Source organism: Aulonocara sp. 'chitande type north' Nkhata Bay, linkage group LG12 (genome assembly GCF_057382095.1).
Source record: "Aulonocara sp. 'chitande type north' Nkhata Bay isolate Kocher_YH1m ecotype deep benthic linkage group LG12, A_spYH_male_GT1.1, whole genome shotgun sequence".
Lineage (NCBI taxonomy): Eukaryota > Metazoa > Chordata > Actinopteri > Cichliformes > Cichlidae > Aulonocara > Aulonocara sp. 'chitande type north' Nkhata Bay.
This window is the reverse complement of record NC_141355.1, coordinates 7,055,324-7,083,242: the sequence shown is the minus strand read 5'-3', so window position 1 is coordinate 7,083,242 and position 27,919 is coordinate 7,055,324. Positions and strand designations below refer to the sequence as shown.

At 42.4% G+C, this 27,919-nt stretch overlaps 1 protein-coding gene across 3 annotated transcripts; it reads right to left on the bottom strand.

The window, feature by feature from the left end:
* Positions 1 to 879: 879 nt before the first annotated feature.
* Positions 880 to 25,943, bottom strand: add2 (adducin 2 (beta)). 3 transcript variants are annotated; one of them, XM_086313375.1, is made up of 15 exons: positions 25,595 to 25,943; positions 16,608 to 16,797; positions 15,944 to 16,085; positions 14,351 to 14,502; positions 12,027 to 12,107; positions 10,724 to 10,873; positions 10,468 to 10,611; positions 10,146 to 10,244; positions 9,138 to 9,314; positions 8,594 to 8,842; positions 6,008 to 6,124; positions 5,811 to 5,897; positions 5,579 to 5,705; positions 4,085 to 4,168; positions 880 to 2,165 (listed from the first exon to the last, which is right to left on the bottom strand). In XM_086313375.1, the coding sequence occupies exons 2-15, from the start codon at positions 16,752 to 16,754 to the stop codon at positions 1,912 to 1,914; spliced, it is 2,010 nt and encodes a 669-aa protein (XP_086169501.1). In that variant the 5' UTR covers positions 16,755 to 16,797; positions 25,595 to 25,943; the 3' UTR covers positions 880 to 1,911. The 3 variants fall into 3 exon arrangements, with proteins under 3 accessions (XP_086169501.1, XP_086169502.1, XP_086169503.1); XM_086313376.1 differs by lacking the exon at positions 25,595 to 25,943 and adding an exon at positions 21,107 to 21,238; XM_086313377.1 differs by lacking the exon at positions 4,085 to 4,168 and having other exon boundaries at positions 25,595 to 25,941.
* Between the last annotated feature and the right edge of the window lie 1,976 nt (positions 25,944 to 27,919).

The following is a 27,919-nucleotide window of genomic DNA, read 5'->3' as shown; positions in this document are numbered from 1 at the left end:
TAACCAAAACATCCAAGACCAGCTAGTAATGAATAAAAGCTGTTGTTCATTCTTCTTCTTCTTCTTTTTAAAAAAATGAATAGTATTTAATGACACATGTGAAGTGCAGAGCTGTAGTAACCTCAGAGAGAAAAAACTGAAGAGACAAACCATGAGGGTATAAGTAAGATGGCAACTGTAGTACTGCATGAAGGAGTCAGGAGTGGAATGCCAGAGTGGTGCAGGATGGATACGAAGATAGTGAGAGAGTGGTGATGTGTGCACTAGGAGCAACAGATGGGTTACAGGTGGGGGTGGGATTACAGGGATCGACTCTAAGACCCTTCTTGTTTGCAGTGGTCATTGACAGGTAGGAGGTCAGGCAGGAGCCTCTGTGGACTATGACATGGTTCACATGGTGGTCTATAGTGAGAGTAGGGACCATCTCTCAAGGCTGAAATGGTTTTGGCATGTGCCGAAGATGGATAGCGATAGATATACTGGGCAAAGGATCTTGGAGATAGGGTTATCTAGGAAAAGAGGAAGACCACAAAGAAGATTTGTGGATTTAGTTAAGAAGTACATGCAGAGGACTGGTGTGACAGAAGAAGATGCTAGGGACAGGGTGAGATGGAGCCAGATGATCTGCTGTGGCGACCTCCAAAGGTAGCAGCTGAAAGAAGCAGCAGCAGCAGCAGCATTTAAACAGATCGTGTGCATTAGCTTTTAAATTAATAGCAGTGGCTGTCTTAGGTATTTGGCTGACTTTGAATTCAGTTCCATCATCCAGCATGTAAATGCTTTTGCAATCATACTTTTGAGGTATCCTTACCTCAAGGTTGTATGGGAAGGAGGAAGAAAATTTAAGCAGAGAAAGAAACAGAGACAAAAAAAATGTGATTTTAAGTCAAACTCAACCTTTAATGACTGATACATGGTAACCTTGCAACACTCACTTATACATTCTAATATAAAATAAATTAAGACCATGAGCAAACATCACACGTCAGCGTCAGCTACTAGTTCAAACAGAAAGTCGTTACTGTTCAGAGGTATTCTGCACATTTAAAAAGAAAACGACAAAAAGTGGAATGTTTAGTACCTTCTGTTTACTGGCTTACAGACTGCACCGACAAGCAACAAATTGTTTATGCGTCATCCCTTTGGCTTCGATCAAAGCGTTCACAGCAGCTCGTCGCGAGACCTCGCGTGCTCGCCCAGCTTCGTCTTCCCATTCTTGTCCCTGCTGTTTTAACACCAAACCAGCGTTCAGCAGAGCGCGATCAGTAGCTATCAGCATATTTCTACATTGTACTGCACCTGTGCTCACATAGTATACCTGCAACATCTATCTGATACTTAGAACCAAATGATGACTAGAAGATGCCTATGATAATGAACAAACGCAAACGTGCTAGGATGTCAATCTATGTGTCATTGTGCCTATACATGGAGGAGGAGTGCATAACTCATTGGGGCGTTTGTGTCTTGCAAAATTGTGGATTTATTAAAAAAAAAAAAAGTCTGATCACAGTAGTAACCTCAGTTTTAGAAATGAAAATGTGAATGCCTGTACAGTGGAGTGGAGTGATGGAGCAATAGCGCAGCGAGGCTAAAAAATAAGACGTGGGTAATACAGAAACTTCGTGTGACGAGAAGTGCGTCAAAGTATCCCACCTGGGTCAAATATTATGTGAAAATAATCACCAGTGTTTTGTTTTTTAACTTCCTTAAGATGAGTCACCACATATATCATATGTGAGTGGTACAGTAAAGTATGTGTCGTTTGAGTACACCATATTTGTGAACGACATCCTAAATGGCTCTTTAAATACATCTGATGTGGTCGACTCCACCTGCTACTCCGTCATACACTAGGAAATATTTCACTGTAGTATTTCACCGAGGTTCTGCCACACGACTCCAAACGTCTCAGGTCTCTGCCTTCTCTTTCTGCTTCTTGCTCTTTTTGAGGAACGACGGAGGCTTGAACTTCTTTTTCTTCTTGGATGGAGACTTTGAGGGTGAGCCCTCCGGCGTGCCGCCCTGCGGTTTGGCGGGCGGGGCGGCGGGCGTGGAGGTGTCGTTGGTTGAAAGGGCCTTCATCCCTTTCTCTAATTCCTCTGTCGTCTGCTTCTCCTCCTCGCCTCCGTTCTGAATGGCCGGAGAGTCAGTCTTTGTCTCCTCTGCTCCGAGTATCGGTGAAAAACAAACAAACACAAAAGTAAATATATTCAGCAGCCAGATAAAAACCTTAAAGCTGGGTGGAGCTGCAAAGCGACATGCTGCTGCAGATGAACATGCTTGCTTAATGAGAAGTGGGTGCTCTGTGGTTGCTCTGTACTTACTAGCGAGACAAGACCAAAGCACCAGAGGTGAGCGAGTGTAGAGTGACACAGAAAAGGACAGACAGACACAGAAGGAGACAGCACAGCAGACACAACAGGTACACAAACAAATGGATGTCACTACAAAGGGCTGAAATGTGACAAATGTGGATCAAACTAGAAGTGAGTCAGACATTTTGACTTAATTAACAACACAGCTGAGTGCACCGTTATTACTGTTTTAATTACTGTAGCAAAATATACCTGAACCAGTTTGCTAAAGTGAAGTCAAAATGTCTTTTATGACAGAGAACTGTGACACACAGCGACAACAGCCTGTGTTACTCCTACAGACCTACACAGTGATCAATCCACAGAACGCACTGTGAACAATGTTTGTAGTCGACAACACATGACAAAACGTAAAAGAATCACAAACATGCTTCTTTTTGTTACACACAGTAAAACCTTGAAATTAATATATTTCAATTGGAAGAATGTTTCCAAATGAAACACATTACTGTCCCTCAGGGAAGGAGTGGGCACCTCTTGTAGTTTTGTGGGGGTGGTGTGGGGCTGGGCCATCTTGTGCCACTTTGAGTGACCCAAGTTTTGCCAGCAAATGTCCTTCCTGGGCTTTGGGTCTGAACAGGAACCCCTACAGTTGTGGAGACCTTCCTGCATTTGGCCACTTGGGGTTTCAGAGCTCATCTAGGTTCTCATCACCACTCTGTGTTCTGACTTTTAAACTGGTGATTCGTGTGACTTTGATGGGAGTGAAAGTATCTTCACGTCATAAATCACCTCACTGCCTGTTAATGTTGATGTTTTTCTCATCCTTACTAATGCTGCATACATATTAGCTTTAAATGAAAGTGTAACAGACTACTTACTAAAAAAGGGGATTAGGGAAGGTCACACGCACACGTTCACAAATACATGTGTGAGTTTTGTTCTGTTTTTTTGTCACTGAGGTAAGTTTATTAGCTAATTTCTATTTTTCTGTCATACATATATCATTTCACTGGATGACGCTCATATTAAAGATGGCCAAGGGTTAAGATAATGAGGTTGTACTGGTTCTCAGCCAGTTATCCTCTAAACCCTCAGTGTCAGATTTCCTACTCTTGACTCTGTATGATGTAACTAAGAGCTAATATTCCTAATATGGTCATCTCAGGAACACAGCCTCACCCACCTGCTGTTTAATCTTTCTATTTGATTAGTATAAAGATTTTAAAACAGCTAAAATAGTTATTTATACAGAGAATGTACTGAGGAGGTGCACGGCCCATTTACAAGATAAAAAAGTTTATTTTGAACCGTGCAAATGGATACACAAAGCTATCTTAGTAAAGTCTTAATGAAAAATGCTGAGTTGGAACCGAGCAGAGCGCAATGGGTTGACTTTTTGATAAAGTGCCATCTGCTGGTGAACATGCAGGAACTTTATGGAACTTTCTTTTTTGGGATTAGCCCACTGAATGTCACTCTCAATATCATCTTTATAGAAAAATAAAAGACAACAATCAACAGGCAGACTTTGTGTGAATGCAGATCTGACTCAGATCTACCAAATGTGTGCTTAAAGCGCACACAGTTAGTGTCTGCTGCATACGAGGAGAGGAGGAGTAGCACGGCTGTCAGTGAGTATCTGAAGCATGAGAGGATAGAAGCAGCACATCATCAGTCACACATGTAAGATCTGGAGCAAAGCTGTGAGTCAGAGAGTATGTGAGGCGAGCCAGGCAGGCAGGCAGCACTCTGCCGAGCCTCACCTGAGAGAGGAGGGTGGCTGGGAGGAGCGCCCTTTGTGGGGGACGTAGTGGGGGAAGACTCCTTATCATTTGCCACCTCCTCCTCTACTTACACAGCACGCACATAAACAAGAATAACACAAGCAGTGAGGGACAGTGAGGGGACAGCTGTGCAGAAGGTTAGTTTTTTTTTAAAGGCAAAGAGTAGTGAACACAGTTTAGACCACAGTCACAAGTGAGTTTGCTTAAAGCTGCTGTGTGCAGCATGTCGGGAGTTGCGTCAGGGATCCGACATAAAAATCAGCCAAATGTGGAGCTGCCTGCTGTGGCGAGCCCATTGTGAATGAGGGAGCAGCCGACAGATGCTTTTAAAAAGCACCTGCAACAATTTATTTGAATTTTTAAATGTTACACACAGCATCTATGAGAAGGTTAGAATAACGTGTGAAAGTGAGCAGTAGCATAATTAGCCATTTTTGTTACACCATGTTCCCAAACATATGCAGACATTTTTTATGGCAATAGCAGTAAATGGTGCTGGGTCAGTTTAGGAAACTAAAATAATAGAAAAATGATCTTTATTAAAAGAATAACATGAAATGTATTTTACTCCTCTGTTTCTGCTAGCTTTGGTTTTTAGCTCATCTAATATTTTGCATAGGAAACATTTTTAATTTTCTTAACCAAATTCCAGCCTCTACTTTTATATGAACAGTGATGTATAATAAATAATAATGATAATAATAATAATAATAATAATAATAATAATGTATACTTTATTGATCCCCGTAGGGAAATTCCTCTCTGCATTTAACCCATTCACTCAGTGAAGCAGTGGGCTGCCATTGGGCAGTTGTTCCAAGTATAAATGTGAGTTTAGTTCAAAACCAAGCTAACATGCTAAACAGGTAGCTGATAGGCCGAGAACCAGCCTGTTAAGTTAGTTAACTAGCTCAAGCTAACTCTCTTCAAAAAATGGATCGTCACAAGCTACCGAGCACCCGACCTCACTTACGCTCTGGTGGTGGACCGACAGCAATTCTATGCAGATACGTTGCGACACATGCTAGCCTTCCCCAAATAGTTGTTGCACTACAATGAAGACAATATTTGACGACCACCCCTCTACTCTTAATTTTTCTGTTTTGATACCTCGGTAGATATCAATAAAGATGTGGTTTGATGGACATTAGAATAGTTTTTGGGTTTTTCCAAGGGTAGCTGCATAAGCAGAGACCACCCTCATTAACTTCTGATGGAAACCAAGTCATTTAGAGCAGGTCTGAAATATGACAAAAACACTCAGTTCAGAAAAGATATTTGACTGTTACTTATCGTTAACACTTGTGGTTAACATGGAATAAGATATTCAGCTATCACTTATAGTATGTCTGCATACTTTTGGCTCTCTGGTCTGTCACGATATTTAACTGTAATATTACTTAAGTATACACTTATTTGACAATCAGTGTTAGCTTATTAGACATGCTGTGTGTTAGAAGCTAAGCAGAGTACCATTGGTTCCTCCATCCTGCTTCCTCTGCACCTCCTTGCGGTACTCCTCCAGCTCCTGGTCCGTCAGCTCATTAAAGGGGTTTGGAGGTTCTGGCTCTGGTGGGACTTTAGGTGGACTGACAGGGGACTAATAGAGAAGCAGAAGCACAAAATTACAGCTTTTACCTCAGAAGATTAACCTGTAAGAAATAAAAGTGAGTTGTAATGGAGAGAGAGAGAGACTGCAAACTACCGGAGGACTATCTTCTGTTATAACACTGGCGAGGACTTGCGACTGCGGTCCGGCTGTTTTCATGTCCTGACGATTCTGCTGTCGTATCTGAGGACAGAAAAGCCGTTCTGTAAACTGTTTTTGTTTCACGTGACAGTACACCGAAGGGAATATGGACACTGGGGAAACAGAACAAGCCAAAAGCAAAGAAGCGTTACCTTATTTCGGGTCTCGATCACCTCTTGGGGATTGGTGAACAGAGGCACAAACTGGTTTGGGTTCTCTATCTTGATGGCTGTGCTGCCAGCTTGTGTCACCTCTTCTGTCTTCAACCACTAAGGCGAAGAAAACCAACAACACAACATCATCTAATTCAGTATTCACCTGTTGTTCACATCTTGTTATTATTGTGGGGTTTTTTTTTCGTTTTTTTTTCTTTTTTCTGAGGCATTTTAAACCATTTTTGAAATTCTTGAAATATTTATACCCAATCTGTGACACAGTGTGTATTTTGCCACCAGAGGGCAGACTCTGCACTGTCACCGTCATAAATGAGTTGGTGGGTTTCCCCCTGCAATGCAGAGAGCAAGGATGGCGGGAGGTGCTGAGGAGGAGAGAAAACACAGATGCACAGCCAAGCTCCTCCCTCTGATGTAAGACAGCCGCTCTCCTATTGTTTTTATCTTTAAGGGACTCGTCATTTGCAGCTCTGCTTAATCCTTCCCTTGAGGTATCTGGAAACACAAACAGCGGCTCCACTGTCTACATCCGCCTCCATATGAATCACAGGAAAATGCTCAGCTTGCCTAGTGTAATGCAAATAAGATGTATAGCAGAAAAGATGGGGAGTTGCATTATTCTGTTCCTGTGTCCACCTCTGCTTTGAACCATCTCACATGCTCTGCCCTCTAACAGGCTTTACTGTTGCTTAAAGGGAATCACTGAGCAGTACAGCAGGGTAAGGCTGCTAGCCTCTGATTGGATAAGTAAATAGATCTGTGTCACTGTGCTGAGGTGAAGCCTCGAAGGGATGCCCAAGACTTACTGTGGGGCAAAAAAGTATTTAGTCAGCCACCGATTGTGCCCCCACCTAAAATGATGACAGAGGTCAGTAATTTGCACCAGAGGTACACTTCAACTGTGAGAGACAGAATGTGAAAAAAAAAATCCATGAATCCACATGGTAGGATTTGTAAAGAATTTATTTGTAAATTAGGGTGGAAAATAAGTATTTGGTCACCTCAAACAAGGAAAATCTCTGGCTCTCACAGACCTGTAACGTCTTCTGTAAGAAGCTTTTCTGTCCCCCACTCGTTACCTGTTTGAACTCATCATCTGTATAAAAGACACCTGTCCACAGCCTCAAACAGTCAGACTCCAAACTCCGCCATGGCCAAGACCAAAGAGCTTTCGAAGGACACCAGGAAAAGTATTGTAGACCTGCACCAGACTGGGAAGAGTGAATCTACAATAGGCAAGCAGCTTGGTGTGAAAAAATCAACTGTGGGAGCAATCATCAGAAAATGGAAGACATACAAGACCACTGATAATCTCCCTCGATCTGGGGCTCCACGCAAGATCTCATCCCGTGGGGTCAAAATGATCATGAGAACGGTGAGCAAAGATCCCAGAACCACACGGGGGGACCTGGTGAATGACCTGCAGAGAGCTGGGACCAAAGTAACAAAGGTCACCATCAGTAACACACTACAACGGCAGGGAATCAAATCCCGCAGTGCCAGACGTGTTCCGCTGCTGAAGCCAGTGCATGTCCAGGCCCGTCTGAAGTTTGCCAGAGAGCACATGGATGATACAGCAGAGGATTGGGAGAATGTCATGTGGTCAGATGAAACCAAAGTAGAACTTTTTGGTATAAACTCAACTCGTCGTGTTTGGAGGAAGAAGAATACTGAGTTGCATCCCAAGAACACCATACCTACTGTGAAGCATGGGGGTGGAAACATCATGCTATGGGGCTGTTTTTCTGCCAAGGGGACAGGACGACTGATCCGTGTTAAGGACAGAATGAATGGGGCCATGTATCGTGAGATTTTGAGCCAAAACCTCCTTCCATCAGTGAGAACTTTGAAGATGAAACGAGGCTGGGTCTTCTAACATGACAATGATCCAAAACACACCGCCCGGGCAACAAAGGAGTGGCTCCGTAAGAAGCATTTGAAAGTCCTGGAGTGGCCTAGCCAGTCTCCAGACCTCAACCCCATAGAAAATCTGTGGCGGGAGTTGAAAGTCCGTGTTGCTCGGCGACAGCCCCAAAACATCACTGCTCTCGAGAAGATCTGCATGGAGGAATGGGCCAAAATACCAGCTACTGTGTGTGCAAACCTGGTAAAGACCTATAGTAAACGTTTGACCTCTGTTATTGCCAACAAAGGTTATGTTACAAAGTATTGAGTTGTATTTTTGTTATTGACCAAATACTTATTTTCCACCCTGATTTACGAATAAATTCTTTACAAATCCTACCATGTGGATTCATGGATTTTTTTTTCACATTCTGTCTCTCACAGTTGAAGTGTACCTCTGGTGCAAATTACTGACCTCTGTCATCATTTTAGGTGGGGGAACTTACACAATCGGTGGCTGACTAAATACTTTTTTGCCCCACTGTATATCCAGTAAATATTATTTCTCATCTCTCTACATCCAGGGCTCCGAAATCAGTTTCTATCCTCCACAGTATTTCGATTGCACCGGCTGCAAGTTATAGGACATGTCGTATTGCACAGTTAGTAGGAAAGATGATTGTTTTAAAGACAATCGCAGTAACTTAAAACGAGCCTCACAGTGGTGCGCTGGTGTCCCGGGCTGGCTTGCTCCTGGCTGACTTTCTGGTACGTGTTGGGGGTGTTGAGCCATCGGGTCCTCTCCTGCTGCTGGCGCTGGGCAAAAGGATGCTGCCTCAGCGCTGGGTGGACGCCATCGTCATCAAACTGGTGGAAGGCCGTGACGGTCGCCGGTACCTCCACCTCCCTCCGTGTTCGCGTTCGCTCTAGAAGTACAGGGAAGCGGTAGGCATAGCCAGTGCGGTAGCCCTGAAAAAATAACATGAGGAAGAAGTTCAAAGGTGCAGAAGGGACTGAATAATAGTGGAAATGTCACATTTTAGTCTTCTAACTTTAAGAAACTTGGGCATATCCTTGCATACACGCACGTAGATCGTTCATATATTTTTTTTCTGCTCTGTACAAGTCAGACAGTCTAATATACAGTAAAACCCACAAAACATGCGTGCAGAATTTTACATGTACAGCTAATTCTGATGTTCAATAAAAAATATCAGTGAGCTGATTGTGAAACACGTGTTTGTTCAGGGTGATTCTTGTTTACCAGGTTATCCAGAGTTCTCATGAGGGCTTCAAACTCATGCTCCCCAACGCGGCTCTTATGCAGAGGTCCGAAGGTGGAGCCAGCCCAGCCGACCGTGCCGGCTGGAGTGGGTTTGTGGATGGTACGATCCAGCATAATCAGGTTCTGTTCTCCGCCAGCACAACACAACGCCGACACCTGACAATAAAAAGTCGAAGACAAAAGTGCAATTTCTATGTTTCTAGCATAGGTCTGCTCTGCACACATGCACACACATCCCAGCAACTTCAGTGGTTGAAAAGGAAGCAAATTCAAAGTTCCAGGAACTGCAGTTCCTGCAGCGGCCACTTGAGGCTAAAAGCATCTCAATAACTCCCAAACTGCACGGCTGCTTTGATTGACTGTCTTAAAAAGCTTTTTTTCACCCAGGAAAATAAACTGTGGTATTTGTGCCACTGCTGAAATGCTGCAGGGACTTAAACCATGCATTATGCTCTGTAGCTGTGCTGGTGATCGAAGCATGCACTTCAGGAGTCCCTGTTGGCTCTTTGACGGCTGGGTGCTATGACAACTGCCTGCACAGCCAACAGAAATAGACATCCAGTAGGCAATGGAGGCAAAAGCAGAGGCAAAATCAGGACCATAGGTAGCGCTTGTTGTAGGTAAATGTAAGTTAAGTTTGTTTTGTGTTCCTCACAATAACTCCACAGATATATTAAGGGTGGCTACACCCTGAATTTTATATATGATCTATGATTTAGATTTAATCAAGCTCAGCAGTGTTTTACAAAAACCCTGACTGAACACCTTACAGTCACATATCTGCTTCCCTTCAGGCTTCACTGCTGCTCCTGTAGGATTACTGCAGAATTGCTTTGGCACATGCTAACATACCTGTAGTGTTTTATACTGCAGTGCAGAGCTACTGGCTGAAATACGTGATACTTCATTTTCCCGCTCACATAGCCACACACTCCATCTCCAGTGCGTCAGCTGTTTGTCAGTACTGTGTGCTTGTGTGTGTGTTACCTGGATCTGGCAGGCAGCCTGGATGTGGTAGATGGTGTAGAAGGCCTCCTCCACAGACTCCCCCAGAGCCACTATGCCATGATTCCTCAGCACCAGAACCTGAAAGGTATCATAAAATAGAAATATTACCACAAGAATGAAATCATCTCAGCTGGGAGACAGGCTGCAGCTCCAGTAATTAATCCAGCGCACGACCACATCACCCTACGTCTTCTCTCCACTCACTCTGAAACCCATGTGGGAGGCACAAGGGCAGCAGCTGCTGAACTGAGCAAAGATATGTGGGTCTTACTGTCAGTGTTGACTCTTTTAGTCTGCTCACCTTACAGGTAGGTCCTAAGCTCTTCTGTAACTCCACTCGGTCCTCCTCCTCCTCCATAACTCCATTGTAGTCATAGTAGGCTACGTCCCCAACCAGCAGTGCCTCATGGGACAGTGGCAAAAGGCCAGACTTCATAGCTGAAACCTAGAGATAGACTCAAGTCACAATGTGCTAAAAAAAACTTCTTATTTTAGGGAATAAACAGAGTAAAATTCAGTTGTTTTGTGTCTGCATGTGTCCTCTAAAGCTGCCTCACTGCTGCTGTAGCCGGTGTGTGGAGATGAAACAGACAGCGAACATCTGGCCTGGCCGAGTAGATGGCAGAGTGCAGGCTGAACTTTTCAGTGTCCACTCCCAGGTTGGTGCTCCCCTTCTCCACCACTTCGCCCAGGATATTCACCTTTACCTGTAAAAGTGCACAGCGCCATCACAGGGTCACATTTAGCAGTAAGGCTTCCTGTTAAGATATTTCTATAACGTGGAATTCATATAGAGCAAAAATATAACACAAGTTGCATATGTAACAAATGTAGCTGTAGGGGAATGAATGATGTGCACTTTTTACTTTTATACCTTTGCTCATGAGTGATGGTTCTGTTCTTCAGTTAGTGTGTGTTGGTAGCAACTTCAATAAGTCAGAACTTAAATCAAGGCTGCGGTGATAACAATGATTAGTGGAGGAGGAGGAGGAAGAGTTATTTTCTTGTGCCTGTAGCAGCAAATGAGTCATGACTGAGCCACAGCTTCGTCTGCAGGCTCAGGCTGCTGAGGCAGAGGGCTCTCCACAGTTAGCCAACAGCCTTTTTTTTCACAAGGCACAACTTTTCGTGGCCAGACCCTAAAACTCACTTTCCCCTTCAAGCAAGTGATGCATAAATCGTTTTAACTTGTACTTATACTGTACTTATTTATATATCTGTTTATAATCTAATAATTGTATTTTAAAAATGTGAGATTTGGTCAGATGTCAGATCAAAAATGCTGACCGAATGGTTTAAGTGGCAGATGAGAACAACAGGAAAGAGCAGATAAAACAAAACAGGAAGTTGTTGTTTGTTCAGTTTCATTGAAAGCACTGGCTTCACATACAATGTAATTGTGCCTGTTTGTTTAACATGAAGACTCTTATATTAGTTCTGAGGGTAAAAATGATAATGAAGTTAAATGAGAGATTGCAGTGCTCTTATTTTACTCAGTTAGATTTCTGACTGTCGTAAAGGGCAGCCAACATGACATTTGTAGCACAACATCTTACATCTCCTAGATTTCTGGGATGCCCATATTATTATCACCATATTGTTCTATGGCATGTAAACATTGAGACATGAGATTTACTGGAAATCGACAGGCATTTTGACTTTGATGTATGCTTTTTCATTAATAATATTTCAGTCATTAATCTCAGTGTAATTTTAAAGAATAAATGATCAAGGAAATCAGTTGGACATCCACTGTAGCACTCATTAATTATATAACAAATGAAGTACAATCAAAAGTAGCATTGTATCAGTAACAATGGAGCCAGAAGAACCCAGTCACATGTGTTGCTGCTGACTCACCAAACTGGATCCAGTCACCTCACTATAGGCCAGTCCATCTGGAAGCACAAGGAAGTGTTCCTGTTCTTTACTCACACGCAGCTGTCAGTGAGAGAGAGCGAAAAAAAAACTTACACTACTGTCTTTTATACACAGACTGCATATAAAAGATGGCCATAACCTGCTTTCTTTCTAATGGCCACCAGGGGGTGACACCTGGTTGCAAAAACACTTTGGGCTTTAAAGGGAACCCCGGCTATTAAGACATGTTTGCACTAAAATATGTACAATAACATATGTGGTATTAAAATACGCCAAATGTTTTCCTTTTAAGCACATTTTATATAAAACCGATTTACCAGTAGGCTGCCATAGTTATTTACTTCTCAATGCACTCTGGGTAGTGACGTGACACGGTTGCACCGCATCAAGTTCACAGTTAGCAGCGCACTGGAAATGGTTTCTGTTCAACCTTTCCAGGTTGAACCAGAGCAATCCGAGAGAGAGAATGAGAATAGTTAACCAGCACTTAGTTTAGATGAAGATGAAAACAATCCGTCGCACGAGGACGCGAGAGTGAGGGAAAACTACTGGTGTCTATGCGGCTACTGCTTGCCAATGTCGTGCCAAATTATGTATCCCCAACAGAATTTGTTTCCCCTGCTTTGGGACCTTGGTACAACAACGGATGGGATTATTTAAATAAACCAATGACATTTTGACTGATCATTATTTGTATCCTTCTGTAACTGTACAGAACTGTACTGAGCTAAAACCTCCAAAATTTCAGGAGCAATAAGTCTTTGGACAGGGGGAACAAACTGGTAGAATCAGCCTGATATTATTTGTATCCCACTGTAACTTTACTGTATAAAGAGCTAACATCTCCAAAATGTCAGGAGTAGTTAGTAATTATAAGAAGTGTTTATGAACTAAAAATCACGAACGTGGGATACTGTTAGTCCATGATTTTGAAAGCCCAGTGTATGCTCCCAACGCAGGGGAAACAAATTCTGTCGGGGATACCTAGTTTGGCACGACGGCTTCAAAGGTTTGGTGCACTGGTGTTGCATGGAGAATCTGTAAAAATAATGATATCGTAATTTCACTTTATAATGAAAATTTGAATTCTATTAATGTTTTCATCATGCGGTTATGCGATACCATGGATAGCTGCTGCCATAAAACTGAGCTCTTTACAACAAACGCTCTCAGTCGCCATTGGCAAGCAGTAGCCGCATAGACACCAGTAGTTTTCCCTCACTCTCGCGTCCTCGTGTGACGGATTGTTTTCATCTTCATCTAAACTAAGTGCTGGTTGACTATTTTCATTCTTTCTCTCGGTTTGCTCTGGTTCAAACTGGAAAGGTTGAACAGAAGCCATTTCCAGTGCGCTGCTAACTGTGAACTTGATGCGGTGCAACTGTGTGACATCACTACCCAGAGTGCATTGAGAAGTAAATAACAATGGCGGCCTACTGGTAAATCGGTTTTATATAAAATGTGCTTAAAAGGAAAACATTTGGCGTATTTTAATACCACATATATGTTATTGAAAGCACAGTACATATTTTAGCGCAAACATGTGTTAATAGCCGGGGTTCCCTTTAAAGAAAATAGCCCTCAGCTCCTTTGTTCTCTGACCTCAGTAAAAACTTTACTTCTGAGGTTGTGGTTTGAACCGTTAGCTTCTTTTAGAATACAACTTTATTGTAATGATTTTAATTAACTTTATTTTGTCTGCAGTACAATAAGGTGACTTAAGGGTAAGCTTTACGATTTGTCCCTCAGATTCTCACCCCGGTCCACCAATCTTTCATCAGGTCCACTAAGATGACGATAACAAAAGTACTCAGGTGTAGGTTTCATTAACAAGATTCATTAAGAAGTAGGTGGCCATCTTTTGAATACAGTCTATGATTTTATTGACACATCAAAAATCAAGAAAATGCAGCACAGAAAGACAGATTTATATCATCTCACTCACACATATAGCAGGTAAATTCCAGTTCCCTTGATCCTCTTTCTACTCCGTGTGTTTATCCTGCAAGTTCATATGGCCCATCTCCTTCATTTTACTTGCACTTAATCACACAGATAATATCCTCTACAGATAATTGCTTTTCCTTTATTCATATCTGAAACTAAGTCATACCATGGATTAATACTGCTGTCAAATCACTCAGCGACTTATGAGAAGCACATCTACAACCTAATCTCTTAATCAGCCTGTTCAACTTACCGGAAGGCAGTGTATAAGTATGTTTCACATGCTTCCATTAATGCTTCTTAAAAGAAATAAGGCTAAAGTGAGGAATGTAATGTGAGAAGGCAGCAGAACTGACTGTGAGACAGGTGCGGCCGATCTGGGCCCAGCCAAAGAGGTCGAACAGGCGATGTGTGCTGGCCAGCTTGCAGCGCATCAACCTCTCCCCCTTCACCATGCTGCCAGGCTCCCAGCCATGCAGGTCATTGATGGGTGTCACCATCATCATGTCTGTGCGAGTGGGAGGAAGAGAGAAAGCAGACAGAGATAGAAAAGAGGAAGTAAAGCTCATGGTCTGCACACAAAAGACTAAGCGTTTCAATAAAACATCATCACCACATAGGTAGATAACATCTCATTTAGCTCTTTTCCTTAAAGTCAACTTATCGTGGATGCTCATATTAAACCAACCTGGGAGAAATACGCTCGTTCTTTCTAGTTCCTGTCAGTACTCGCACTGCAGCATTTTGGATCAACTAAACACTTTCCAGGGAGCTTGTAGGACAAACTGATAGTAATGAATTACAAAAGACAAGCCTAGAACAATAAATAGCACACTTAACTATTCAATAGCATACTTAGCTTATAGTGCTAGCACTTGCTACTAGCAAATAAAAGTAGCTCAATGGAAAAGAACAATAGTCTAAATCAGTGGTCCCCAACCCCTGGGCCTCGGACCGGTACCGGTCCGTGAGTCATTTGGTACCAGGCCGTGAGAGTTGAGGCTCAGGTGTGAAATGAATGGTTTTCAGGGTTTTTATCAGTTTTCAGCGTTACTTTGTTATCGTTTTTATCGTTAACTCGGTTTTCCTGGGTCTTTTCACGTGTGTTATGAATAAATCTTCTTTTTTTCGGTACCGGTACTAGTTTTATTTTGTTGTATTTATCCGCGACACCTTAAAGGCCGGTCCGTGAAAATATTGTCAGGCATAAACCGGTCCGTGGCGCCAAAAAGGTTGGGGACCGCTGGTCTAAATGTAACAGTAACCTTACACCTTTGACTCTGGAAAAGTTCTTCATGAAGTATGACTAGTAAAAAGAAACTCCTGCAGTCTCATTAAAATGTTAGCAGCAAACAGATCATGGATCTGCCTTCTTTTACCAGCAAATTTACAATTCACGGGCAAAATCAGTACTGTAACTCTCAAGATCCTCCTGAGAAAGGCAACCGCCATCAAGAACGTAGCCGCCTTATAGGATGTTCATCAGTGACCTGACCTGCTTCCCACAAGACGTTCTATTTCCACCTCGTTCCCAGATCAGTGAACATGATGTGAAAGAAATGTGATTCAGCAGACCAGGCCACCTTCTTCCACTGTTCTCTTCTAATGTTCACCTTCCCACATCAGATGCTTTTAAGCCTGGACATGGGAAGGTATGAGCAGGGATTACTCTGTTGACACCTTTCTATCATAGCTACCATTAAGGTTTTCACTCTCCACATGCATCACTGAACCTTGGCCACTGCAGGAGTCTTTCCTTGCCCTTCCTTGGACTCCTTTTGGTAGGTACTATTCACTGTATACGCTACAAGAACAGCCTAACCACTCAGGTCTTACTGTAACGAGACAATCCATATCAGACACTTCACACGGAAAAGTTTTAATGTTGTCTGTTTATGTACATAAAGCTAGGATGAATAAATATTTACTAAAAGATGTGGAACACATACTTGAGGGGGAGACGGGCAGGGAAGCCGGAGAGCCATGTGAGGCCATGAAATCAGCCAGCTGCCTCAGTGCCCATAGATTGGATGAGCTGCCACCCTTCTTCATCTGTTCCTGGATCAGCACATCCAGCTCCTCTCTAAATGACTGCAGAAACACAGATAATAAATGACTATATTATCAAAGACATATACACAGATCATGCCTTAAAAATCTTTTCAGCTTCATAAAAATGTTTATTTGAACTTCCTTTTGTACAGAGTTTGAACATTTGAATACTGGATTGACTCCTTTTCCCCCACAAGCTAAAACTCACTGCAAGTGTTTGAAAAAGCGTCTAACTGCAACAATTTCACAGGAGCTTTAAGCACAATCACAACTTTATAAACACTTGTCCGTTACATGGGTGAGGGTGAGTGAAAATATTTAATGAGTCACCCTCATTGCATCCGTCCTTGTAATTCATAGTCACTCTCACTCCATATGCAGAAGCACACACAATCACTCAGCATGGAGGTCCAGCACTGGCTGTAACCCGAGCTGTCACATGGCATTTGAGACCAGATTTATTCATCTATGAGGAGATAATCACATCCAGAGAGGAGAGAGAGGGCAAGAGAGGCTGAGGGGAAAGAAAAAGAATAAATCAGACGTGAGCAGACGTCTTACTGGACTCTGAAGGAGGCTGGAGATGCGTTTCTTATGCTGTGGCCCGATGCTGGGGGTGGAGTGCTGGGGAGACTGGAGGCCCTCGGAGACTCCATCACTGGGGCTGCGCTGCACCGGGGTGCCCTTTGGGGTGGGAGACTTGCTCATCTTTTACTATTTTGCAGTGGGCGTCTTACAACCAGGGGTGGATCTGCAAAGAAAAAAATGCAGTTAATTACAAAAACTGTAAATTGTAAATCGCAGTGGCCTTTTCAAGTGCTTACAAACCGTCAGGTAACACTGATCATTGAGATGTAAATGTTTCTGCTGATTTACAAACTGTGAATGTCACCAGCTCTAGTGCACCACATGTGGTCTGCAAAATAATCTGATGTAAATGATAGTCCTATTAAATTTTACTCGTATCGCATCAAATCACAACAACAGTCACATCAAGCTGCTTCATATTCTAAGGTAAAGACCCTAACAATTAAACGACCGCCTATGAGCGAGCACTTTGCACCAGTGGGAAGGAACCTCCAGCAGAAGCAGGCTGAGGGAGGGGCAGCTGCTGTGACCAGTTGGGTGTGACGACAGGATGACTGTATAGTAATGCTTCACATCTGTATACTGTGTACGGATGTGAAGCATTTATGGGGAATAAAAAACTAGCATATCTTGAAGCCACAAACTGTGTTGTTGTTGTGATACATCAGTTAATTTGAGAAATCTCTGTATGTCTGTTCCCTCACCTACCAACTCTTCGCACCTGCTTATCCAGTTGTATTGCTGTAAACATATTACCCAGGTCTGTGGCAATACAGAAGGTAGACTCTCAGTTACCAGCAGAGAGCATCTGTTGTCAGAGGGGGGCAGTGTCTTGCTCCAATAGCAGAGAAATGCAAAGTTATAACATACTGGAACATTTAATTGATGCACAGCATCATCAACATGCAGCCAGGATTTGGGATGACTGCATGGCAGCATGTTTGCACTGACTGAAAACGTGTTTTTGTAGACTCTCTAGAGTTTGAAAAGGTTCGGTTGATTAGTTCTCATATTTTGGTAAAAACTGTTTTCCCTGGTCCACTCTGTGTGGAGGAGACAAGCACACACACAGGTTTTACCAGCACAAGTTAGTGTGAAACCATCGCCCTAAATTGTGTCTGTTTTCAACACAATAACTTAGCGATTGTGGTCTCAGTTCATTAACTTCCTGTTTTATTTTGAAATGACTCACCTAAGCTAAGTCTACATGATTCCTTTCCTTTTTTCTCTCCCATTAGCTTATGACACACCCAGGATGTATACATCCTCCCTTCGATCTCTCACTGAATGTTTCAGCATTTTGTCACGCTTTCTGGCATGTTGGGATTTTGGGTTGTTTTTTTGGATCCTCCCTCTTGCCTCCATCTTTGTCAGTTGTTCTCTACCTGTGCTTGACCCAAGCATTGCACATTAAAAACTGACATAGCTGAGTCCACTGTTTGGCTCAGCAGTTACAGATTGTCTGCACATGATGTGTATATAGGAAGGCGGCCGGGCCGGATGGAGTGCTGGGCCGGGTGCTAAAAGACTGTGCTGCGGACCTGGCGGACGTCTTCACCTCTATATATAACACCTCGCTGTCCTGTTCACTGGTACCATCCTGTTTCAAAGCAGCAACCATCGTTCCCATCCCAAAACAGTCAAATGTCACATGTCTGAACGATTTCAGACCTGTGGCACTCACCCCCATTCCCGCCAAATGCCTGGAGAGACTGGTCATTAAACACATCAGAGCTGCTTTTCCACCATCCCTGGACTCGCACCAGTTTGCATACAGGGAGAACCGGTCAACCGAGGATGCGATCGCCACAGTGCTGCACACATTACTGAAGCACTTGGAACACAGGAACACCTATGCACGGCTCCTCTTTGTAGACTACAGCTCGGCTTTTAATACCATCCGGTCATACAAACTCCGTCCCAAACTCCACCAACTGGGACTTAACTCCTCTCTGTGCAACTGGATTGTGGACTTCCTCACTAACCGTAGACAGAGTGTCAGAGTGGGTAAGAACACCTCTTCCACCCTTGTGGTCAACACCGGTGCCCCTCAGGGGTGTGTTCTGAGCCCTCTGCTATACACTCTCTTCACCCATGACTGTATTTCCTCCTGCGCGTCCAATCTCATTGTTAAGTTTGCAGATGACACTACAGTGCTCGGACTTATATCCAACAATGATGAGACAAACTATAGGACAGAGGTGCAACAACTAGAGTCATGGTGCCACGACAATAACTTGGTCTTAAACACCAAAAAGACCAAGGAGATCATTGTAGATTTCCGGAAGAGGGGCCATAACAACCATCTGCCTCTCTTCATTGGCAGTGAGGCGGTGGAGAGGGTGAGCAGTTTTAAATTCTTGGGGGTAACTGTGACCGAGGACCTGTCCTGGGGCAACCATATCACCTCAGTTGTACGGAAGGCCCAACAGCACCTCTACTACCTGAGGAGACTGCGGAGCGCACACATTCCCAGATCTCTGATGTTGAACTTCTACAACTGTGCCATCAGCAGCGTTCTGACGTATGGATTTCTAGTGTGGTTCCCCAGCTGCACCAAGGCCGATCAGCAAGCACTCCAGCGGGTGGTGAAAGAAGCTGGCAGAATTATTGGAACAAGTCTGCCAGAGATCAGTAATATCTTCCCCACTCGCTGTCTGAGGAGGGTGCACAGTATCCTGCGGGACCAACATCACCCTGCGCGCCACCTTTTCCATCTGCTGCCCTCAGGGAGAAGGTACAGGTCTATACAGGCCAGAACATCCAGACTGGCCAACAGCCTGTATCCACAGGCTGTGAGGCTCCTGAACTCTCTGCCCCCCTCTCACGGACAATAACCATATCCAACTTCTTAATAGCAATGAACTGGTCTGCATTGGTGCATCATATCTTTATTCTCTTCCCCCTCCTGCCCCCCCCCCCCCCTCTTTCTTAAATAGATAACTATCATATCTGATATCATATCTCACAGTACAATAATATTGAATGGGTTGCATTGTTGTATTTTGTCATGTTTCTCAGGTCTTTGTCTGAATTTCTACGAACATTATTGCTAAGGATTGTCTTATTGCATTGGAGTCACACTGGGTTAAATATGTACACTTGGGTTTTAAGGGGTATTTATTATTTTCTTCTTTTTTTTGGGTTGTATGGAAGCCCCAAACGCAATTTCATTGTTCTTGACAATGACAATAAATAAATAAATACTATAGTAGACCTTTGTAAATTGTAGCCACAAAAACAAAACAAAAAAACTGGTTTGCTCTCTTCTCTCACTCCAAAAGCATGCATGACTCTGCTTATTAGCAGAGAGCGACAAATATAGGATTTTTAAGACCAATACCAATATTTAATAATAATAACACTGGTTGATATTTTTATCGATGCTGATACCAATAGACCGTGTGTGGAGAGTATGGGGAAATCTGTGAGTCAGCCATATATCATCAACAGATGTTAGGGCTAAAATCTGTGAAAGGATCGCCTCCCCTGTGAATCTGCTGTAAATAATGACACAAGGTAGCACAACAGTTCATACAAAAAATATTTAAACTTAAAATCAGTGTTTGTTTTCTTTTCCTCTTTTTTTTTTTTTTTTAAATTAAGTGTAATTAAGTGTGCAGTCTGGGAAAGACCACTGAGCATCCAGACGTTCCATCCAGGCGTGGCCTGGTAGGTATGCTTGCAAAAGTCACATACACGTCCCCAGACATTCAAACTAAGCCCAGATGTATTCAGAGTTTGCGCTCTTAAGCCTATGTAAACCATTTTCAATTTCATTTTTAATGATATGTAGGGAAAAGGAGCATTTGACAACACAATATCCTGAATTTAGTTTAAAAACAATCAGAAGGCACATCATGGACAAGCCTTTCCTTACAGCAGGAGTGCTGCTCTGCTGTGGTGTTTTTTTTTAAATTTTTTAAATGGAAAACACGTTTCCACCTTTCACTTTCTGTTCACACCCAGCAGGAAGAACGGACAGTCCAATCAGGATGTGCAGATGTGATTTAAAAAGTAAAGTAGGAGAATAATAAACAGTTACAATACACTCCAAGAAGTATATGAAAATAAGTTTAATAACCTATTCTTAATATTCTACCCATATCATTCTAAAGCAGCAGCCATAATCCTTTTCAGCTTAAAAAGACACCCCTATCACAGCTTAGCCAAGGAAGTGTAAGTAAATATGCAAATGAGAGGAAAAACTTTTAAAGCTTAAGCACGCAGGAGCTCTGCTCACACCAGCCCAGAGAGACACTGAAGAGATCAAGCAAACGCGATCGAACATTAAAGTACAATTGTGTCTTCATTCAGCACGCTCATTTAAGTACAATTCAATTCAGCTCTAAATACCTCTGTGTTTTTCAGCATCCTGCTTCAGAGCAGATAAATAAACAACGAGCCGGCCTGCGCATTAAGCCTCGGCGTCCTTGCACGTTCAAATGGGAGCATTAAGATGAAAAACCTACCCTCGCATTAAGGATGCCGTATTCCTCGGGGCCCTGGACGGTGGAAATGCAGAGCTATAGAAAATGCAGCATTAGCAGTAAGCGCTCACATGCAGAACCACTAAGAGGAAGTTAGCATGCGATATGGCTCGGTAATTGGAGAAAGAGTAAAAGAGTTACCGTAAGGATCTTCAGAAAAGAGCTGGCCACTCCCTCACTCAAACACACTCTGCTGCAGGGAGCAGATAAGGTCGCGCACACACCACACCCTCCCTCCAATGCTACCACTCACTAACTGTCTTCATTACTTACTTACTCGATTAGGTGCATTACTGCAATGCCACTGTTTGTGTAACCTCAGCTGAGATGCACTCTCATCCTCTGAAGGTACGAGAGAAAGTGGCAGCAGACACATGTGCATTACTGCACCTCGCTGCAGTAGACGACTAAACCTTTAATGGAGTTTCTGAATAAACTGTGCACTTATCCCAACATCAGCTGTGCAAAAACATCAGCCAGTCCCTGAAGAATTAAGCCCCTCCCCCAAACACACACACAGACTGTGTTATATTATATGCAAGCTACACTGCTGCTTTAAATCTACATCTATTCACATAGATGGGTTTGTTTTAATGCTTTTGGCGCTCGTGTTTCACCAACAGCAGCAGCTCTCTCTTTTCTCTACCAGAGCATGGTGTGTGTGTTTCTCTGTCTCAGGGGGCAGAGGGGGCCCAGCTGCTGACAGGCACCAGACAGAAAGCTGCTCTCTCCAGGGAGGATCCTAATGACTAAAAGGGAGACATGGACTTCTGGCTGCTGGCCTTCCATCACTGCCTACACCCCCTATCATTAGTCTCCCTGTGATGGCTGAACATGCTGCATCATCACCTCACTTTTGTTTCACAAAAGCTCAAGACGACTTCCTGAGTTCTACAGCTGAATCAGTACTTTCGAACCAAACAGTGAAATCAGACAGGAAACGATCATTTTTAAGTGAATCTCGTTCTGCTTTTTTAAGGATTTTTTTCTTCAATGTTTATCCTTAAAATCAAACCCCGGAAACTAAACACGCATTTCTCTTTTAAAGACACGGACCTTGTAGTGCATGATTTTCCACATTTGAGGGTTAGATTTGCAGCAGACAAAGCTATCATCGAGTGGTTTTAAGTCATTGTGTCTGAGCATTCACATCCAGCAGCGCAGAGGCAGAGAGCACTGACTCAACATTTTGCATTGCTGGATCCATTTTCTTTGGCTTCCCTTCCATTTAGTTCATTTCATACCTTTTCAGCAAATCCAAACCAGCATTCCTTCAATAAATCATAACAGATTCTGGTGGTGAAACTGAATAATTGTGGTCAGTCACTGAGTTTTAATGTCCTCCATCACAATTTGCATTTACAGTGCTGTGAAAAAGTACTTGCCCTGTTGCTGATTTCTTAGGTTTTGCATATTTATCACATTTATATCTTTCAAATCATTAAAGCAATTTTGTAATTACATAAACACAAGCGAATGCAAAATCCACTTTTTAAATGATTTCATTTATTTAGGGATAAAAGCTATCCAAACCTAACTGTCTGTGTGAAAAAGCAATTGCCCCCTAACCCTAATAACTGGTTGTATCATTCTTGGAACTGTTATCAAGCGTTTGTGATAACTAATAATGAGTCTTTCACATCACTGTGGAGGAAGTCTTGCCCACTCTTCTTTGCAGGATTCTTGTAATTCAGCCACATTGGAGGATTTCCAAGCACGAGCGGCTGATTTAAGGTCATACCAACGCATAGCAATCTGATTTGAGTAGGCATAAAACGCCTTATGAATAATTTTAATTTAAAGAAACCATATATGACCATTTAACTTTTGTGCATTTAGCTCTTCATCATCTCTCCCTCTCCACCACTGACTTCTCTTTCACCACCTCATCACCAACTCAAGCCTCATCTCCTAACCTGGAGTCAGGGCTCCAACACATAAAAATATGCATAAACATGTTTATTTTTTCCTAATATTGTTGCAGTTATTGTCAGCCGTGTGGACATGCAACTCTCCTGTCTCTGGACAACTGGCCACTAAGTTTTTAAATCCATCAACGTTAGTGCCACCTCAAAAGACGGTTTCATTAATGCTGGCTAACAGAAGCTAACAGCAGCAAAACAGCAGCACTTACTGACAGAAAAGTTGAGCATGTCCTCAACAACTCACCTCAGTATCACTGCCATCAGACACAGCTGAGCTTCATCGACTCATCGATTTGTACTCCTGTCACAAGGTTTTACAGCCTCCTCTGTAGCAAATAGAGGTGGAGGCATATTGGCAGCTGAGGTAAACAGCGGACTACTACAGATGCACTTCAGATGAATTTGAGGTAACTCAGGGATAAAAGCCTGAGATAAAACAAAATGTTTAATTGACACCTGTCCATATTTTAGTCCTGATTTGCTGCTAAGTGTTAATATTATTGACGTATGTTAAAATATATTGTGCACATAATTTTTGTATACACAAACACACACAAAAAAAATATTGGTAAAAAGACACCAGCTGTACTGGGTAAAAACAAATAAACAGAGTTTAGTTGACTCCAATTTGCTAACATGTAGCAGTGAGATTTTACACTTTAGATTGGACACATTAATATTAAACATTTGACACAAGAGTGTCTTGTAGAAATGCAGTGTGCAGTAAATAAAAGTGCATTTATGCAAGATTGATGTAGAGGTATAATAAGTTTTGCAAATTCTCTGTAGGACAGTTATGTCTCTGCAGCCTCTAATGGGAAATTTGGCTCCAACTTGACAAAACATCAACACAGAAAGCATTTCAGCACATGAGACCAGCAGCTGAAGACACACACAAGAAATGGAGTGAACTACGTTAATTACAGTATTACTGAATCCTGCAGTTATTGAATATTCCTTGTGTGATAATGCACGGATGATAATGCATGAATTAAAAAATTCAGCATATGCTAATTGAGTCTAAGAATAAAAAGTATGGAGCTGGACATGAGCACAATATGCTCTTTAAGTTGTTTCAATTTAAATTCAAACAACAAAATTCCCACTTGCCAGTATCGTATAAAATAAACTCCAGTTTTGGTGATTAACAGTTTTTTTGTTTTTTTCAATTACAACCACCACCAAACTGCTCTCTTAAATACATACTGTCAACAAATTATTGAATTAAACAGGATGAACACAAGTTACAGGCTGAAAAGGTGTCTGAAGTTCATTGCACCTACCCTTTTTACATAGCATATGCTAAGTAGCTATCCCTCTGCATCTGGAGTTCAAGAACAAATAACTACACAAAACACACAAAAAAACCAAACATTTTTAAATAAAAAATAATCATGCTTTTGAACATTTTTCTAACTTACATAGTGAATTACATCATCATAATTCCTCATCACAACTATTTCACATCTATTTCGTTCTATTTGTCCTGACCACTGCTTTATTAAAGAAAAGGAAAAACTATTTATCTTTCCAAATTCAAACAATCTTCACATACAGCTTACAATACAGTTAAATTTTAAGGTGCTTTGGTTCATTATAACCACAACAGTGTCTTATTCGATAGATGGATAAATGATAAACAAAATCCCCCCATAAATGCTATGATTTCTCTTGAACAGGGTACAGTGTGCAAACCATTGTTTTTACAGCTATTTCTTTTTTCAGTATCGCTGAAGTCTGACTACTGTGTTACCCCACAGTCACGGCCTGCCATTGTGCTGGGGGAGATTAAAAAAAGGGGGGGGGGGAACCCAGATGTGTCACATGGCGGGGAGGGGGGAGATGCGTACAGGCCAATTGATCCAGAGCAGTGCATGCAGAACACAGGATTGTAAACGAGGATTAACGTACAAAACTGTTTTCCGAGTTTTTCCCTTCTTTAGCATCCTCCTTTCTTCCGCCAGTAAACCGCGTGCGCTCTGCATGGCTGCCTAGCAACATTCGCAAGCACTGCAGCATCAGCACCAGCAGCGCGGAGGTTCCGGTAATGGCCTCCTGCAAAAAGGCAGAGACCAGCGACGGTAGCACAACACTACACCACCCCCCTCAGTGAGCCAAACGAGCAAAGGCACATTTAAACCCAACTACAGTCCAAATAAAGGCCGCGCACAGCTAGCGAGCGAAATACAGCGCAGGGAAAGCAACGACAAGCAGACGCGGTGTGGCTAAAGTAGCAGAGAGGCGCTGCCATTACAGGCTCTGTTAACAGACAGCCTCACACCCACCGAGCCTGGCTGCGGAGATCATTTACAGGAGGGGAGAATGTGCGTGAAAGCTGCATGCGGCGTGGGCCTCTTAATTTCATTGTGCAAAAACAGAGTTGGACGCGCAACACCAGCAGCTTAAACATGAAGTAGTTCAGGCAGGCATCGTCAGAGAAATGCGCACACAACGCTCATGCACGCGTCAGGGAGGACCCCGCACTACACCCAGCCTTTTCTCCGTGGATAACTACACGTAAATATCAGCAGTGTAGGCTACTCACCTCAGCGCATCCTCGGGAGCGTGTCTGCTGAGTGGGTGCGGCACACCCACAGCCTGAAGACGTCCTCAGAGTGAAGGAGTTAATTGCAACAAATCTGTGTGCACTGGCTCCTTTGTCAGAGTGTTTCAGGGCCTCAGCTGATACCAAGTCAACCGACCCTGCTGTGTTGTTTTTTTTTCATCGCTCAGTGAGCCAGGACCAGCCCACTGCCACGCCTGTGCACAGTCTAGCACCCCAAACACTCCCAGTCAGTTCGCTACAGTGAGGATCCTGGCAGTGTGCTCGGTTATTGTGCTCGTAAAGCCTTTTGACGCACAGTCCTGGAGGATTTTATTATCGCTGTCTTTTTGTTTAGTCGTTCAGGCCCACTTCAAGTGAAGAAAATATCATACATCAAACAGGCGCCACCTTCTGTTTTTAACACAGCACAGCCCGAGAAGCAGGGATATGCAGATTGTAGGTGTTTGGAAATGAGTTTGTCAGATTGTAATTGAACTAGAAAGACAAGGTGGTGGGGAAAAAGGAGCCGCAGGTCACTTCCACTTTTATTGGACTCTGCTGGAAACCATGTAAAGACTCTGTGTTTTTACCCCACGCAGACACATCCACTCCAGCACAATCAAGCACTGCTACACGAGGTTATGCAGTTGATCCTTTGTGTTTTTTAGGAGGCTCAGCTTGAAAAAGTACTAAAACAGACTCCCGTGACGTCACTACGGGCCAACACAATATTTGCTCAACCTGCAATTTTATATAACTGATTTCTTCCCATTCAAATAAAGTTAATCAGATCACCAGAGAAGATTATGGATATAGAGGTATGATAACACTTAATATGGCCAGGATGTGAATTCCCCTGTAACTGTGTGGAATTTTCAATAATGTGACATGGAATTATATTTAGATGCAAATACTTAAAGGCAGATACACTAAGGGAGTAACAAGTCACGTTTTTACAGGAAACAAAGAAATAATGATACTGTAGGTAATTTTAAGTCATGTGTAAGCATTGTTATGTCACGCATGAGTAATTAAAAAAGTATTGTATAACTTAGGTATTTTACAGGGAATTATTCTGTAAGTACTTACAGGAGTACTGCGTAACTTCTTCATAATTTTATGGGTAAACAATATTTTCCAATCTTACATTATAAATACACTTTTTCAAGGAGTGACTTGTTCCCCCTTTATTATTAGTGTGAACTTTAAGTGTTCATAGCTAAATATAATTATTGTAGTTTCAAATAAAATAATTGAAAACAATTCAGTTTAATTACAGGGGAATTATGCATTTAGTCACAGCCCAGATGTGACAGTTACATTGTATCAGTAAACTTTATCACCTTTTATGAAGGACCTATGAGGATGGTACTGAGTAATAAATTGCCAATAAGGTTTAATAACGCTTTATGTAACAGTCAATAATATGGAGAACTCCTGATTGTGTAAACATTCACAATTAACTTTATTTTATGTTTACCTTTTTACAAGTAGGATTTCCAGTGTTGTGGTAGGCAACCTTTTTTCTTTGAAACTTTCAGCAGCCTTGTTATCACGCCTGTTATGCAACTGCACTGCAACTATAGTTAGAAATATGCGCAGTAATGCAGGAGCAGTTGTTTTGGAGATGGCAAGACTTTACAGCAGGATGCTCTGGAAATTATCGTGCACTATGAGTGTGAAGATGGATGTTTACAAGTCAAACAATTAATCAATTAAAATCTGCAGGGTGCTGCTACAAGCCCCTCTCATCAGCAAATGTAAGAGCAGTGTGACTTTTGCATGGAAAAAAATTAGAAGAGCTGGCAGCACCATGTGGGAAGCTTATATGCCAAGACCAGTCTGTCCATTTTCAGCCTCTGCTCCACCTCAGCTGGAGTCCCTCTTCTTTAAAGGGTTAAAGTCCCAAAACTCTACTTAATAGTTTATATTTATATTTCAGGCTGAAGTTGTTAAAACAAAACAAAACAGTGGAGCTATGCAAACATACTGGCCTTTAAAGGGTTAAAATCCAAAATGTAATTAAATGTAATATTTGATATTGATATTTCAGACTGAGTCATTTAAAGTGGAAAAAATATTACTGTATAACATTTTACAGCAATTTTTGCAAAGCTATCATTTTAAAAAAATCTGACATGACAGAAAAAATGAAAAATGCATGAAAAGCAATGTTGCCTCCAAGCATTGACCCATCTTAGGACCTAATAAAAATAATAAAACACTCCTTGAAATGTACTTTTTAGACTTTCCGCTGCTGGTATTCTTTTCCGATATAAAACAGTGGAGCTCTGTAAACACACTGACCTTTAAAGGGTTAAAATA